This window comes from Truncatella angustata (assembly GCF_020726525.1).
Source record: "Truncatella angustata strain MPI-SDFR-AT-0073 chromosome Unknown BKA67scaffold_7, whole genome shotgun sequence".
Classification (NCBI taxonomy): Eukaryota; Fungi; Ascomycota; class Sordariomycetes; order Amphisphaeriales; family Sporocadaceae; genus Truncatella; species Truncatella angustata.
In genome coordinates this window covers 1,400,658-1,415,299 of record NW_025763387.1, presented here as the reverse complement: position 1 = coordinate 1,415,299, position 14,642 = coordinate 1,400,658, and the positions used below count along the sequence as shown (strand labels likewise).

Sequence of the window (14,642 nt, the reverse complement as noted above, 5' to 3'; positions counted from 1 at the left end):
ATTTGTTAAACCTGTAGATAGCGGCTTTCATACAATTTGGACGCTAAAAGGGCTTGATTCTTATACTAAATATCAAGGTATTACCTATCTTAATAATAGCGGGAATTACTACGATGTTATTAGCCTGGAATTCTAGAGACTGTTTAGCACTTGATACCTACGTACAATATCAATGTTCTTGGGGCGATCCTTTAGCGCGATGGTACTGTTACTCAAGAAACAAAACATTTCTCTCTCCAAGTACGTTTCTGTGGCGTTTCCCTGTCGAAAGTATATCAGCATTTCATGCACATGTCGACTCTAAGAAGACATCATACCCAAGGATGACATCCCGTCTTCTCACAGCTGCCTGCTCCTTGATGACAGCCCATTTCACCTAGATGCTCGGATTATCCTGGAGTGCTTCGACATCCGCGATGCTCTCTCGGAGCCCCTTCTTAATAATGGCCATAAGCCCATCTTGCAGCTCCACGAGATCAGCTATGGTCCGACCTACTGAGAACATTAATTCGTCACTGACCGTATCATCTCGCTTGACGGTAATGAGGACATCTTCTATATTCGTGCCCTCGACGAGCACAATCTCACTCCAGCGTCTCGAAAACCCAATGTACAATATCTTGATATTTGGCATCAGCTTGAAATGCGAATTGTCTCGCGACTGGAGACTTGGGAATCTTTCTAGAATGGCCCTAAATGTCTTGTGATCCAACAACAAGTTTTGCAGCCATTCAAATTGTATAGGGTTCATACGGCTATCTTTGAGTCTCTGGAACGATTCTAACACCGTTTCAAACCTCATATAATAGATAGCGTTTTTAGGGACAGGCCGGACACCTAGAGCCCTATGTGATTCTCGCGAAAGAGTTGCGATGACCTTGTCCATGTAATAGTAATCGATACCTAGTTGGGTCAGTATCCGCGTCGGGATCGGGGTGCTGAGTCCTTCGATCTCTCCACGGATCAGCGCGTTGCCCGTGTACCAGAGGCCGCGATCTCGGGCTAGGACACCATGTGTCAATATGTGATGAGTACCATTCAACATTATCGCTGTTCTTACAGGCGGAATGATCTCCGCGTCTAAGCGATCTTGTAGAATCATGCGGCTGAGCTCCAGAGGCAGATCGTTGAAAAAGTGGAATTTGTGTACGAAATGTTTTGTGCCAGTCCAACCATCTATAGTGGATATAAAGTCTGACCAAGTCAGGGCAACATCTGAAGGGGTGCTTGGCGCCTAAGATAGGGATTACTCGATGTGTTCTGCCATATTAGTTTGGGTAATGAATGGTGTGCTATACGAAACGTCTTTGAACATCTAAAGACATGGCTGAGAAAATAGGAGGGTATGGCATTATATAGCTCTTCCCATGAATGTATTGTCATATTGAATGTTTTTGAGTTGTTTCTGATTGACTATGAATTTCACTAACTCATTTGATCCACTATGACTGGGTTGACAATGTACCTGCTGCAAGCATTCACACGCAGCATGGAAACAGGCAAGAAATAACTTCACGAACATTTCACAAAAACGAGGTTCTGTTCGATCGCTCACGAGACTGAACTTTGCCGAGGGAAGCTGATATCGCTAGATTAGACCATTTTGAACACAGACAATCATACAAACGTGTCGAGACCAGGCTTGCGAATACTAAGTAGCCAAAAATTACGGAAACTACGACGCAAAACATCATTTAAACTGGATCGAAAACATCCGTGAATCTTAATCACCGCTTGCCCTGCCCTTGAGCTTCGGGCGCTTGACCATCGATACACCGACACACATGCCCCATGTTGGCATCGATCGATGTGGCAGCTCGGCTTGTGCGACGATTCATGTCATTCCAGAACGCTTAGTGCCACGTAGAATCGAGGGCCGAACTTGAGGAGTATATTGGAACTATTCGACAACTTCAGTGTTGTCACCACGACCTTTAACGTGTGCAATCGGCATTTAATGTCAGGTTCACACAGTCGAACCCAAAGCGCTACTTAAAGTGGTTGACGAAGGTCTGATATCATCAGTCCAAGCCGCTGTTGCGGAACAGCCCGCTGATCAATTGCCGAACTCTGCCCAAATTCATGCAACGGTGCCCTGCAAGATGTAAGGAGACTCAAGTATTTCTCCACATGCACCAGGAGATGAGGTCCAATCCCCCACAAACCCCGCGATAATACCTCCCGAACTACCCCAACTTCCACTGTAGATCTTCTCGTTGTGGGGTGATATGATGGACGCGGGGGTCGCACCGGCTTTACCATAATTGTGATACTTAAAATTGCCTTGGATACTTCTCTTGCAATGTGTTCAAGACTTCTTTATTAATGTTCTATCTACTTCTGGAACCATACGTGTCGTGTTGTGTAAGACTTGCGTGTAAAAGCACAATATCGTATACTGCTACTAGGTCAAGATGGCTGGCTGGTATACTATTGGGATTGCCTTATTCGCGGCCATTGGCACGTTCTTATTCGTAAGTTGCCCATCTACATTTGCCATCGTCTACATAATAATTGACAGTTACACAGGGCTTCGATACTGGAATAGCAACGACCAGTAAGACCTTTTGTCTGAACACTAGAGCATGAGGCTAATGATTGCAGCAATCGCACATCAGAGTTGGATCGATTATATGAAAAACCCTTCCAATGGCCTCACCGGTGCCGTCGTCGCTGTTTACATCGCTGGAGAAGCAGTCGGTGCACTTACGCAGACCTTCATCGGCGACAGGCTCGGCCGTATCCGCTTTATGCAGCTGATGTGCATCATCGTGACTATTGGCACTGTCATTCAGACTGCTTCTGTAAACATTGGAATGTTCCTTGCAGGCCGCGTGCTCGCGGGCTATGCGGTGGGCGGGATGGTGGCTACGGTGCCGATCTACCTGAGCGAGATCTCTGCGCCCGAGTCGAGAGGCTTGATCGGTGGTATTTCCGGCTGTGGTATTTCTTTCGGGACCATGATGTCGAACTGGATTGGGTTCGCCTGTGGGTTCGCCCCGTACGGAGCGACACAGTGGCGGCTGCCTCTAGGAATCCAGATCCCTTGGGGCGTGATCATGTTCGTGGGACTTTCGACATTCATGCCGAATTCTCCAAGGCAGTTGATTAGAAGCGGGAAGATCGAGTATGCACGCCGTGAGTTCATCAAGATCCGACGAGACCTGCAGTCACACGAAGCCTTGGAGGAGTTTGCGTTTATGCATGCCCAGATCGAATACGAAATGTCTCGAGAAATCAAATCAATCGGTGAAGCCTTCAAGCTCTACCGCCACCGAGCGCTGGTATCTATCGCAGTTCAAACAATGACCAGTCTAACGGGCGTCAACGTGATTCAGTACTATCAGACAATTCTGTACAAGTCACTCGGCATAGAAGCGCATACCATTTTGGCTCTAGCAGCTGTCTATGGGACGATAGCCTTCAGCTCAAATGCAATCACTACCCGGTACCTCACAGACCAGTGGGGGCGCAGGAAAATGATCCTCACCGGACTCGCTGGTATCGTCGTGATTGAGATCTACGCCGCAGTCATGCAGCGTGTGTTCCAGAATACGGACAACCGAGTGGGCAAAGGATTTGCCATACTAGGGATTTACCTGTTTGTTGTTTGCTACTACGGCATGCTAAACAGCACGACCTGGCTGTACGGCGCTGAGGTCTTACCAATTGCACTCCGGAGCAAAATTATGGGTCTCGCAGCGGCCAGCCATTTTATTGTAAATGTCGCCGTGACGGAAGCTGGGCCGAGTGCCTTTGCAAATATCCGGGAGAACTACTACTACGTATTTGTAGGGTGCACATTGTTTTTCCTGGTCTTGGCATGGTTCTACTTCCCGGAAACGAGGATGAAGTCACTCGAAGAAATTGCGAGAGATTTTGGCGACAAGGTCGTTCTTGTCGACGAGGCAGATGTGCAGAGAGAGCAAGCCAAATTGACCAAGGATACTGCTGGTGATGAGGCAGGCGTTGAGCAGGTCGAAGTTGTCTCGAGTCCATCCGAACATGCCTGATTATGGCCCGAATTGCCAGAAGTCGAGATTAGCATGAATATTAGAAGTACCCATAGAACTGGCTATAAATCTGGGCACCCGGCGGGTTGTGGCGTACAAGCTAATACAAGGGACGGGTGGTTCATAGTTTTCGGACCCTTCTTATATCACGGGGTCGTAATTCCCATTCTTACCCTTCACAATGCCATCAATGTCACCTGTGACCCATCCACCGTAAAAGTCGCCTGGCTGCGGCTCGACCTTCTCGCCGTCAACAAAACAGTCCCACGGACCAGCGTAGAAAGACAAAAACCCTTTGATGGACTCAAACCCTCTGGTGGGATTATGGTAAGCCCAGATGCGGTTTGAGACGGTGTGTCCATCATCCGTGATAGAGTAGTACGTTGCTCTACCTTTCCACTCGCAGTACGAAGACCGCGGCGTTTGTGCCAGTGGGACTTTGATAGAGCCTGGAGGTAAGTAGTATGCTGAAAGCGGGGGTTAGCAGCTGTGTTCAGTATTCACCGTTTATCACAGTTCTTACTGGGCGGATGATGGGTTTCAAGCACCCAAAAAGCTTCTTTCGTATCGGCGATTAGCTGATTGTTCCATTTGATCTGCAAATGGCGGATCGTCCTTTCGAGCAGGGGCGGCCGTGGGAATGATTGAACGTTCAATCGAGTTTTGGAGGCCATAATTTCAAATACAACAATTCGTAGGATGTTATTTGCGAGCAATACGGTCAAGTATTGTCGACATAGTTTAAGGAGACCCGTTGCTGTGGTTGAGCTGTGCGGCGTCTTAGTACGTGGAATATGTGATGCGTCATTACGCGGCGGGAGCCGCATCGGCGGCAAATATACTGTAGGCGCTAAATATAGTTATTAGGTGCTTGCATTTCGCTTTCTATAAGACATGCATGATCCGTTTAACACACCTGCATGTGATAACCTGCTGTTCCTTGAACTTAGATTGAAAGAACCTGATGACACGCTATGGACTTGTGGGAAGATTTTTAAGTCCTTGAAACCTTGCCATTCATTCTGAATGACATGAAGACTTGGGGAAACATGATGTTGAATGTCATGTCTATACATGTCACTGGCATCTTCAACCGTTGTTGTTGTTGTTGTTGTTGTTGTTGTTGTTGTTGTTGTTGTTGTTGTTGATATGCCTGGCAGCTTCGTAGTATAGAACTCCCAATGTCCTTTGATGGAGAGTTTCTTGCATCAAGTTTGAAGTGGATTCAACGGTACCTACATAGGTGCGTTGACAGAAAGTTTCGCAGGGCGATATGGGAAAGCTTCAGGACAACGAACAGAAGGAAATCCACTGAAGTCCCAGTTGCACCACAGCTTCATATAGGGAGTCTACTAAGACCATTTACACAAAAGGAAGACGAGAGTGGCAATTTTAGTCGAGTAACAGAACCGTAAGGGACAATGATACAGGAAGAGGGGCAGCAAACAGATGTGATGCTGATATGCGTGTTAGAGAATAGGCATTTTTCTTATACTCGACCAAGGTGTAATCAAGGAACATCCAACGCGTTGTCGCGACGTTCTTTTAACTAGCTAGTTAGTATCTGTCCACGGGTGCTTCTAACATTAGTGGCTTGAGTACGACAGTTACAGTACAGCGGCTTTGTGCTTGAGTTGACATGCCGCCAAGGATGCGTCATTTTTGTGGCGCAGTTTCCCCGCGACCCCCACCAAGTCTTAGCCTTCCACGGTTCACTCCAGCAGGCATACGGCGGCTTCATTGTCATCTCCAGGCGCTGTAATCCGTAACCGCCTGATCCTCCTGATACTCCACGATTCTACATAGTTCGCCCCAGACCTTTGTTGAACCTCTGATAGACATCTCTGAGCCAAAACATACTAGGCACTGCCGTTACCGCTGATTTCCATATTTCTTGGAGGACTCGCATACGACCTCCATTCCAACCCGAGGCGCGACACTACCTCAGTGGACGCCATCATCACTCAGACTTGATAATCACCGCCTCTCGCCTCTCGCTTCTCGCCTCTCTCGCTGTCTTGTCTCCGAGGACATACATCGCCAAAATGTCGAACCGACAACAGGCCCGCGACATGCAAGTCGAGTTCCAAGCTCGAGTACGTCGTTCCACCTTCCGTCGTCCATTTTGTCCATCGTCGCATCGCTAACGTTGTCCCTGCTCCTAGTTCCAAGCCAAGCAGGCCCGCCGTGAAGCCCAAAAAGCCGCGAAGCAAGACCCTCTACTCCGAAAACAGATCCAGGAACTCCTGAAGAAGGGCGAAACCGCCAAGGCCTACCAGAAGGCCAAGATGCTGCTGTCGAAGCAGGCCCTCGCCGCGCAGATGGACCAGATGGCCGACATGGCCGAGCTCTCAGCCTCGCAGATCCAGGCCAACAACGCCATGAACCGCATGACGCACATGATGGGTCAGTCGAGCAAGACCATGAACATGGCCCAGCGCACCATGAACCCCGAGCGCACCCTCACCACCCTCGAGCAGTTCAGGCAACAAAACGAGGAATACGCCATGAGCAATGGCATTTACCAGGACGCCATTTCCCAGAGTACGAGTGCCCAGGTCAGCGAGGACGCCGTACATGAGTTGTTGGGCAAGCTTGCAGACGACGCCGGTGTACAGCTAAACTCGGAACTCAACTCGGCCCAGCCGAGCAAGGCTGAACCTGCTGCACCCCAAACAAATGAGCCGACCGCTGAAGAGGAGGATGCGCTACAGCAGAGACTCAGAGCTTTGAGAGCTTAAGAGGCAGACGGGAAGGCATGCATCGGCAGAGTAGAAACCAAGTCACAACAGGAAGCTGATTGAACCTGAAGGATAGGCTTAAGACGTGGGCGCAACTCTGCAAATAGGGCATAATGATGCTATTCTGCGAAGATTCCTTGCAGCCGATGCAGGATGACACGACTAAATTTCCGATAAAGGAAACGGCGTGATGGAGTTATGGCGGCGTTGGGGCTTATGCGTCTGATTACATCACTCGCTAAGAGGTTGAATGGAACGAGAGTCTCCAGCTCATTATTTTTTTTACGGACAGACAGCACTGGTTATATCATATCTTATTTTCATCAACTATATCTGCAACTATGCTGCTGCAAGCTTATGCATCGGCCAGGAACACCGTGTCATCAAGTGCCCGAGTGTTCAGCTTTTTTTTCCCCCTCGTTAACAAGCGGTTTCGTCAAGGAACACAAGTTATGGGGTTTCACTTACCAGGTTGCGGCTAACATTTCTCAGATCAGCTACCCCAGCTTGCGCTGCATCGGCTGCGATCTCAGTCTTCAGGATCTGGATGAGCTTGGTGACCCCCTCCAAGCCGTAGCAGTTGGCATACATGAACCTGCACAAAGAAAATTAGTCACGGATTGTAGAGGTGCAGGCACTGCAAAACCTCAGGGATGACTCACGAGCGACCCAGACCGACCATCTTGACACCGAGGGCCAGCAGCTTGATCACGTCGCTTCCGTACCGCACGCCGCTGTCGGCCATGACCTCGACCTGGTCGAAGACCTGCGGGGCGTTGCGGTAGATCTCGTACGCGATCTCGAGCGGGGAGGGCGAGTGGTCCAGCTGCCTACCCCCGTGGTTCGAGATGTAGATGGCCGGCGCCCCCTTCTCCACCGCGATGAGCGCGTCCTCGTACGTGCTGATTCCCTTGGGGATAACGGGCAGGGATGTCCGGTTACGGATCTGGTCGTAGAGATCCCACTGTAATTGCACATATTTTGGTTAGTCCTACCGGAGGGAAGAGTGGTACGAAAAAGAAGAAGAAACAGAAAGAAAACAAAGAAGGTCGGAGACTTCAGGTCAGAAGAGGCTTACGGTAAGGGGCGAGGTCACCGCGTTGGCGTTCGTGGTGTCATAACGAGCTGCGCGGTGGCGGGTCGAGGTCGCCGGTGCGTCGATGGTCCAGACGAGGGCTTTGGCTCCGAACTTCTCTGCTCGGGCGATGGCGTCCCAGGTGACTGATAGGTTGGCATTTGAGTAAATCTGTCATTTTATGGTCAGCTGATGAGCGTCTTGGAAACGATGTAATCATGACTGGAAAACTTACCTGCTGGAAGGTGACCTGAGGTCCGTTTAGGGTACCGTTGTGTGTTTGCTTCTGAGCACCGATCTCCTCGATGGTCTTGGATGCATACAGAGCGGCCTGTGATCACCTTGTTAGTACTAGCTCTGTGGGAGGATGTTGCTTCATATTGCTCACGGTATAAAGAATGTTCTCGTTTGCCGACGCGTCGACAAAGTTGAGCTCCGCTCTCTCGTTGCCGTACACTGCTCGCGCGGCGGGAGCAATGAAGATGGGGGCGCTGAAGTTGTAACCTAGGATCGAGGTACTATGGACAGTGAGCCGAGTGTCGTGCTACTCGGGTAGAGGCGCAACTTACGGCAGGGTCTCGCTCACTTTGGAGACATCGGTCAACATGCGAGTTCTGAACTTGACCTTGGACCAAACGTCCAGGTTGTTCCGGTAGCCTGGATTCATTTTTTTACTCATCAGCGACCGCCTTCACAAGTCAAGGTTATGTTGGTAGGTACATACTCCACTCGCCGGCTGCTGCGGTGCGGTAGAACGAGTATTGCTGGAGGCCGAGATGATGTTCAGCTGCCCAGTCAAAGTCGGGAACAGCACGGATGTCCTTCAAGAGCGGCAGGGAACCATCTGTGTAATTGGTGCTGTACAAATAATCCTCGAGTCCCGTGTCGGGCTCGTTTAGCCACGGCTCAGCTGCGAGAGCCGCCGCTACAAAGTTCAAGTAAAGGATTGGACGCATCTTGGGGAGGTTAGGTAAGGACAGTGAGCAAGGATGCAAAGCTTATAAACAAGTCCGTATAGGCTTGAGGTGCTTTTGTGTAACCAAGTTAAACTGAGTTTCGAAAACGACTATATATATATATATTTACAAGCAAGATTTCACTCTCATCTACCACGTTCCCTCGGTTCCTTGCCGACATCGCTAAAGGATTAAGAATGCCCCATGAAGTCATTTTTCCGATGCTGCCGCATCCTGCCAAGGCGCTGTATACCCGGCTCTCGATATTGGGCAGTGGACATGTCGAGATGGCCACAACCTAGACAGAGTACCGCGATTCGTGGAGGTCGAACCCGAACGTGAAATGAGAAGGCCCAGCACCTATGTGGTAACGGGTGGAGTATACCAAGGGCCGGCATTCGGTGTGAATGTTTTATTTAAGCAGGTGAGCAAGGCCTGGCTTAGCACACAGCAATGGGGGATATCACGAGTCGTGCGCGGAGCTTGGCAGAGTCCACTGAGGATCGTCTTCCTCGTGCTTTCTCATGCATCGTAAGCATTAGAAATAGAGTTGAGCGGCTCCACCGCTACCGTTTAACCATGGGATGCCAAGCAACGTTCAATGCATCGGTAGTTCCCGATAAAGGAAGACCCAGACTCTCGACCCTGGAAGTCGTGTCGTTATAGGCTGCCAGAGGGGACAAAAAGAAACATCAGAATGTCTTGCAAGGATTTTAGTGTTGAGGCGAAGATCGTTTGCAGGAGCATGCGGCTCAATTTCCCACTGCCATGGCTATCTAATCTCACGATGAAACATGGAGAAATCCCGGCCGAGTTCTGTTTAAAGTGGATGGTTTTTCTCACACGAGGAAATAAGGACTCGAGATGCCAGGAAGTAGGTTCTGTTTTGTGCTACAATGGCGTCAACTAGGTATTGTATGGTTTCAAATTTAAACTCGCTATTCCCGAGTGCAGAGACAGATTTCAAAACTCATCATATATGAATCTTCGCGAGTCGGGATTGATTCACTTGGGGATAATTATTCAACCTGATATGCGACAATAATAAAATGGACCTCACACAAGGCGTGCTCATTCCGTGGATCTTTCAACACACTGAATTGGGCAGGTCGATGGGTTGAATGCTGCGGTCAGACGAACGTGAACAGTATAATGGAGCCGCAATTTCCAGAGCACCCAGCAGAGCGGCTAGTCTGTCAATTTGACCTAGTCCCAAATATGAAAAATTCTAATTCGTCCTGATTGGAGTAGCATGCCAGATGAAGTAGAGGGACTGTTGAGAGGTAACGTTTTTGATAGAATCGTGAGTATGTCCTGACGATTAGGGGGAAGTCGGGCAAGTGGGGTATCTAAAAGTTCATGGACGCTACAACTGATGCCGAACGGGCTTCCACTAATACTGTACGGAATTGCCTGGAAACCACTGGGATCGGCAAGTGATTTACAACAAAATCCGAATAGTATCATATGAGATAATTTGGGTAATATGGTTGAACTAGTTGATGCTCAGAACTGTGCGACTTTCGTAAATTCTTGTGTCGATAGCATGGTCGGGCCTTTATATACAGTGGTTATGGTATGTATTGCTGCCTTCGGAACGCGCGGGTGCCGACCCGATAGTGGATTAAAGCATTGGCTGTTGTCTGACAGCTTTGGCATTAGCACAAATGCATGTCCGCAACCTGGTAGAAACAACAGATCTGCATTATACTATTGCAGCGCGATAAAAAGCTTCACATGATCATATTCCGACATGGATACCGAGGTTGATGGGATGGGTAGCGGTGGTGGTGGTGGTGGGAACTCTCCGGAAGGGATTCGGCGTGCGGTGAGTTAGTGTTTTATGGGATCCGGACCGGTGCAGTCGGGGCCTTCGGGGGCCGGCGTATGGTCATCTGAGAAGACGAATCCATCCAACTAACTTGATTATGCAGTGTGACCAATGCAGGTTGCGAAAGGTGCGTTCAATAACTACGGACCCTCAAGTTACGAGAGGAGTCGCATCATTCTTATCACAATGTATATACTAACTTTGAGAAGATTAGATGCGATAAAGAATCGCCTTGCTCAAATTGTAAGAGTGCTAAGAGGTCATGCAGCTCGACGGGTTTGGGTCAGAAGCCCAAGGAGCCAAAGCAGCGTGTACTGATATCAAGCCAATAGTATTTCCCCCCAAACCCCTATTCGGCATCTGTCGAGTGTTTATCCATACGAAAGTGTTACTAACACCCATGTTAGTGAGAGAAAAATAGACGATCTGCAAGAGCGTCTCGCTGGTATCGAGACCCTTCTTCAAAGACTTACCACTTCAAATGCTTCCGCAGCCACGGCCTTGGCCTCAGCTTCTTCGCTCATGACCAAAGCCTCCACGAGCAATACTCCGCGGACTGGAGCCAAACCTTCCTTGTCTCCTTCGACGTCCCAGGATGACAGTGCCACGGTCATCGACCCAGAAGATGTCGAGTCATTCGAGGGCAACTCCTCCCTCACAGCCCACGCTGCATTCGCATCTGAGCTTGTTTCACAGGCCGTGCAGACTAGTATGCTCGCCGCGACCCCCTTCTCGGCACCGAACCCAAGAATGGAAGCGGCGCTTTCTTCGCTTCGACAGATGGTCAACTTGCTCCCGAGCCGCAGCTCTTCTAACCAGGAAGGTCCATCGCAGACGGATCAAAACAGCAAAACCATACCGCGCGGTCGTCTGCGGGACCTCCCCATGCCGCCCATGGAGTTTGTGGTCGAGAAGCTACGAGAGCTCAAAGGAGCTCCCGGCCCCATGATGTTGTTGATCGTGACATGTTTCACCGACATCGACCACTTCACAGACCGCTGCAGGCGGCTGTATTTCTGCACCGACGATGCCGACCTCTCAGAGGCCCTCTTCATCATCGTGAATGCCGGCCTAATGTACCTTTTCTTCGAAGGCTCCATTACGGCTACTCCCGGCAGCGCTGAAAAGGTCAGGCTGGAGCAGTGCTGCTCAATGTGTCAGAACAATGTAGAAGCTGCTTTAGCTCATCTTCCCCTTATGATGCCTGCTACAATGGAGAATATCGAGGCGCTGCTTATGGGTGCCAGCCTCTCGATAGACTCATCCCGACCCAGTCTTGCATGGCTCCTGACTAGTCGCGCAGCACACATGTGTCGCACGTTGGGCCTACATCAAGAGGGTAGCGTACGCAACGATCCGCCCGACGTCCGAGCGGCCAAGGCGTTGCTGTTCTGGAGCACATACATGTTGGACAAGGGTCTGAGTCTGAGACTCGGTCGTGCGAGCATCCTCCAGGATTATGATATCAGCGTGCCAAGCGTGCTGCAGGCCAGCTTTGGCGAACAGCCTAGCCAGGCGATCTTGAGTTTGTGGATCAAGCATGCCGAGGTCCAGGGCAAGATCTACCAGCGGCTGTACTCGCCAGGCGCACTGCGGCAGAGCGAGCAGGGAAGAAGTCAACAAGTACAGCTCGTGACCAGGGATGTACAGTTCTTGTTGCGAGAGACCTTGAAACTGCTTGACGATGTGAGGACACAAGAGCAGACCAAGGATAACAAGATGTTCGAAATCATACTCAAGAGTGACGAAGTAAGCTACTATTCGAGCTTGGCGCTAGCACAACGTGCCTTGCCACCGAGTGGTACGGGCAGTAGCCGCACTTTTGCGGATGAATGCTTGGACTCGGCAAGAGCGGCTATGAGGACGCATGGGGAGGCCATGGCAATGATGGACGATCTGAGTCTTCAAATTGTTTACATGCACTGGTACGTTGGACAAGCTTTCCTTTTTCCTTATTTTTTCCCCCTCTCCCCCTTCAGATGGAGTTTACTGACACACAGTCTAGGACGATCCTTTACGCCCCCTTCATCCCGTTCATTGTCATATTCTGCCATGCTATCGAGACCTCGTCGGCAGGGGACTTGCCATTACTCGAAAGATTCGTCGAGTCTTTACAAGCGTCGTGCCCGATCTCCGCTGCCATCGACAAACTCTACAAACTATCGAAAGTGCTATACAATGTTGCGCTGTTATATGTTGAGGCCAAGACGCAACAGACACTCGATCAGGACATGGTTCCCGTGGGCAATGAATTCGACATGTACCTCAGCCAGCTAGGGTTCATGCCGATGGACGAAACGATGATAGGAACTGGAGATGCCGACGGAGATTTGACAAGAAACTTGATGCAGAATGCACAGCTGGGTGATTGGTTCTCGGGCGGGAACCACATTATTGGGCTCTTGGAAGAGGATTTGTCGACTTTCAACACTTCGGCGTGGTGAACGCATGTCGTCCTGCACTTGTAAAACAACCAGACCTATGCCTCAGAGTCTCCTGGCGCGTTGGTGATGGACAAATGAAATTCTTTGATGACAATTCCTTTCCTATTCGCCGCAAAAGATCGCACCTATCCTGGTGTATCTCTTAGTGTAACATATGTACAAACCCTGCACTGCTCCGCCATGCCAGACCCTTCTCTTTACAGAAGCTTAGTCGCCTCATCTTGTGCTGCGCCTGTCCGCTCTGCCTCCAGTTGTCTCTCGGCTTCTCTGTAGTACTTGGCAGTGTCGACACCGTGCTGAGGATGGTTGACGAAGTTGAACCAGGGCATTCCGTACAGGAACAAAGCCGAGTATCTGCCCTGTCGCGCAGCCACACCTTGCATGTGAGGGGTCAATCTGCTCTCGCCGTAGAGTGTCTCGCCAGCCTTGACCTTGGCAACCATCTCGTCCATGTCCAGCTTGATCTCTCTTGAGTTCTCGGTCATTCCGTAGAATCGGTCTGTCATAACGCGTTAGCTGCTATCATCTCACGACTTCGTTTCTGCCGGTTCCGCAGTTGCAGGCCATTGCGTACATGTCGATCTTGCGTAGAAGTAGAGGAAACCTCCGATAGCACCGACAGAACCTGCCAGTCTCATAGCTCTTGCGAAACCGCCACGTCCGACGTATGATGGCGCGAATCTCTCCATGGTGTAGAGAAGACCAGGCCCGAATGCGGCAGCTGCAGCGCCGTGGGCGTAATCTGAGGGCCTCGCATAGGCAACCACCCGCTTGAAATGCCTATAGTCTTATCAGCTCCCTGGCCAAGCGGCCCAACACGGTGGGCATCGAGATCGGAGACACTGGCAGGAATTCGGATACGTACGGGTCATTGTCGATGAGCTACGTCGAAAGTTAGCCAGGTGCGCTTCAATCTCAGGCAATTGGAACGCGACTCACAGGGTAGTCGGTCTTCAAGACCTTGCTGGGGATGTATGTTTGTTGCTGAGCTGGTGTCGACATTTTGGCGGACTCAATTGGGTTGTCCAACGAATGAGCTGTCGACTCGAGCTCTCGAATTCATTGCAGTCGCTTCATGAAGCTTGAAATCGCGAAGGTCCAATTGGCTGATTAGGTAAGCGGCTTAATATCGGCTAAGTCCAAGGCCAGGCCAGGTCAAAAGGCGCCTAGTCTAGGTCCCGACTTTTAGTCCTCATCACCAGTCGCAGTACTATGATGATTTGTCTCCCAACACCTCCCATCGCCACACCTAGATCATGCAATAGGATTAATATACCTATGGTTTCCAGAGACCAAGACCGTTCGTACTCAAGGTTGGCTGTGCTTAGAATCAGCTATTGCTTGACCGAGCTGAAATCAACGATTTTGATCCCAGGCTGCATATGTACAATATTTGCAACCCTGAGCCGGTGACTTGGTTGATTTCTAACGAGGCCCCGGCTCGTATACTGCGCACACATGTTGTCGATGTTTTCACGTGTGAAATGAATTTTGAGCCACAGTTTCTGCGTACAGTATGTCCTCGTGCCAATAGCTACAGACAGTTGAGCCAAAGAGGACACAGAATCGCACGAAACGAGTT

At 50.1% G+C, this 14,642-nt stretch overlaps 7 protein-coding genes across 7 annotated transcripts; 3 read left to right on the top strand and 4 right to left on the bottom strand.

The window, feature by feature from the left end:
* Positions 1-376: 376 nt before the first annotated feature.
* Positions 377-1,102, bottom strand: BKA67DRAFT_681742 (uncharacterized protein; the record flags this gene model as incomplete). The annotated part of the gene is made up of 1 exon (XM_046108931.1): positions 377-1,102. The coding sequence occupies one exon, from the start codon at positions 1,100-1,102 to the stop codon at positions 377-379; it is 726 nt and encodes a 241-aa protein (XP_045955191.1).
* A 1,294-nt stretch (positions 1,103-2,396) lies between these two features.
* BKA67DRAFT_370017 (putative MFS monosaccharide transporter) lies at positions 2,397-4,263 on the top strand. The gene is made up of 2 exons (XM_046096483.1): positions 2,397-2,474; positions 2,530-4,263. The coding sequence occupies exon 2, from the start codon at positions 2,586-2,588 to the stop codon at positions 4,011-4,013; it is 1,428 nt and encodes a 475-aa protein (XP_045955190.1). The 5' UTR covers positions 2,397-2,474; positions 2,530-2,585; the 3' UTR covers positions 4,014-4,263.
* On the bottom strand, positions 4,155-4,687 carry BKA67DRAFT_661638 (uncharacterized protein; the record flags this gene model as incomplete). The annotated part of the gene is made up of 2 exons (XM_046107850.1): positions 4,155-4,480; positions 4,537-4,687. The coding sequence occupies 2 exons, from the start codon at positions 4,685-4,687 to the stop codon at positions 4,155-4,157; spliced, it is 477 nt and encodes a 158-aa protein (XP_045955189.1).
* A 1,371-nt stretch (positions 4,688-6,058) lies between these two features.
* On the top strand, positions 6,059-6,754 carry BKA67DRAFT_661637 (Snf7 family protein; the record flags this gene model as incomplete). The annotated part of the gene is made up of 2 exons (XM_046107849.1): positions 6,059-6,109; positions 6,179-6,754. The coding sequence occupies 2 exons, from the start codon at positions 6,059-6,061 to the stop codon at positions 6,752-6,754; spliced, it is 627 nt and encodes a 208-aa protein (XP_045955188.1).
* A 307-nt stretch (positions 6,755-7,061) lies between these two features.
* On the bottom strand, positions 7,062-8,785 carry BKA67DRAFT_538699 (S-2-hydroxy-acid oxidase; the record flags this gene model as incomplete). The annotated part of the gene is made up of 8 exons (XM_046100506.1): positions 7,062-7,067; positions 7,223-7,349; positions 7,417-7,718; positions 7,833-8,000; positions 8,065-8,160; positions 8,218-8,347; positions 8,399-8,486; positions 8,554-8,785. 8 exons carry the CDS (start codon positions 8,783-8,785, stop codon positions 7,062-7,064), a joined length of 1,149 nt encoding a protein of 382 aa, XP_045955187.1.
* Positions 8,786-10,229: 1,444 nt separating this feature from the next.
* On the top strand, positions 10,230-13,159 carry BKA67DRAFT_369961 (fungal-specific transcription factor domain protein). Its single transcript, XM_046096482.1, has 5 exons — positions 10,230-10,361; positions 10,448-10,743; positions 10,826-10,947; positions 11,024-12,541; positions 12,622-13,159. Exons 2-5 carry the CDS (start codon positions 10,714-10,716, stop codon positions 13,058-13,060), a joined length of 2,109 nt encoding a protein of 702 aa, XP_045955186.1. The 5' UTR covers positions 10,230-10,361; positions 10,448-10,713; the 3' UTR covers positions 13,061-13,159.
* Positions 13,160-13,257: 98 nt separating this feature from the next.
* BKA67DRAFT_538697 (NADH-ubiquinone oxidoreductase 21 kDa subunit) lies at positions 13,258-14,062 on the bottom strand (the record flags this gene model as incomplete). The annotated part of the gene is made up of 4 exons (XM_046100505.1): positions 13,258-13,559; positions 13,635-13,840; positions 13,926-13,942; positions 14,000-14,062. 4 exons carry the CDS (start codon positions 14,060-14,062, stop codon positions 13,258-13,260), a joined length of 588 nt encoding a protein of 195 aa, XP_045955185.1.
* Positions 14,063-14,642: the final 580 nt, after the last annotated feature.

Coding starts and splice junctions, on each gene's coding strand:
- BKA67DRAFT_370017 (XM_046096483.1), top strand. CDS start 2,586: ATGAGGCTAATGATTGCAGCAATCGCACATCAGAGTTGGATCGATTAT.
- BKA67DRAFT_369961 (XM_046096482.1), top strand. CDS start 10,714: ATGCAGTGTGACCAATGCAGGTTGCGAAAG. Junction 10,744..10,825: donor ACCAATGCAGGTTGCGAAAG/GTGCGTTCAATA, acceptor AACTTTGAGAAG/ATTAGATGCGATAAAGAATC. Junction 10,948..11,023: donor GTACTGATATCAAGCCAATA/GTATTTCCCCCC, acceptor CACCCATGTTAG/TGAGAGAAAAATAGACGATC.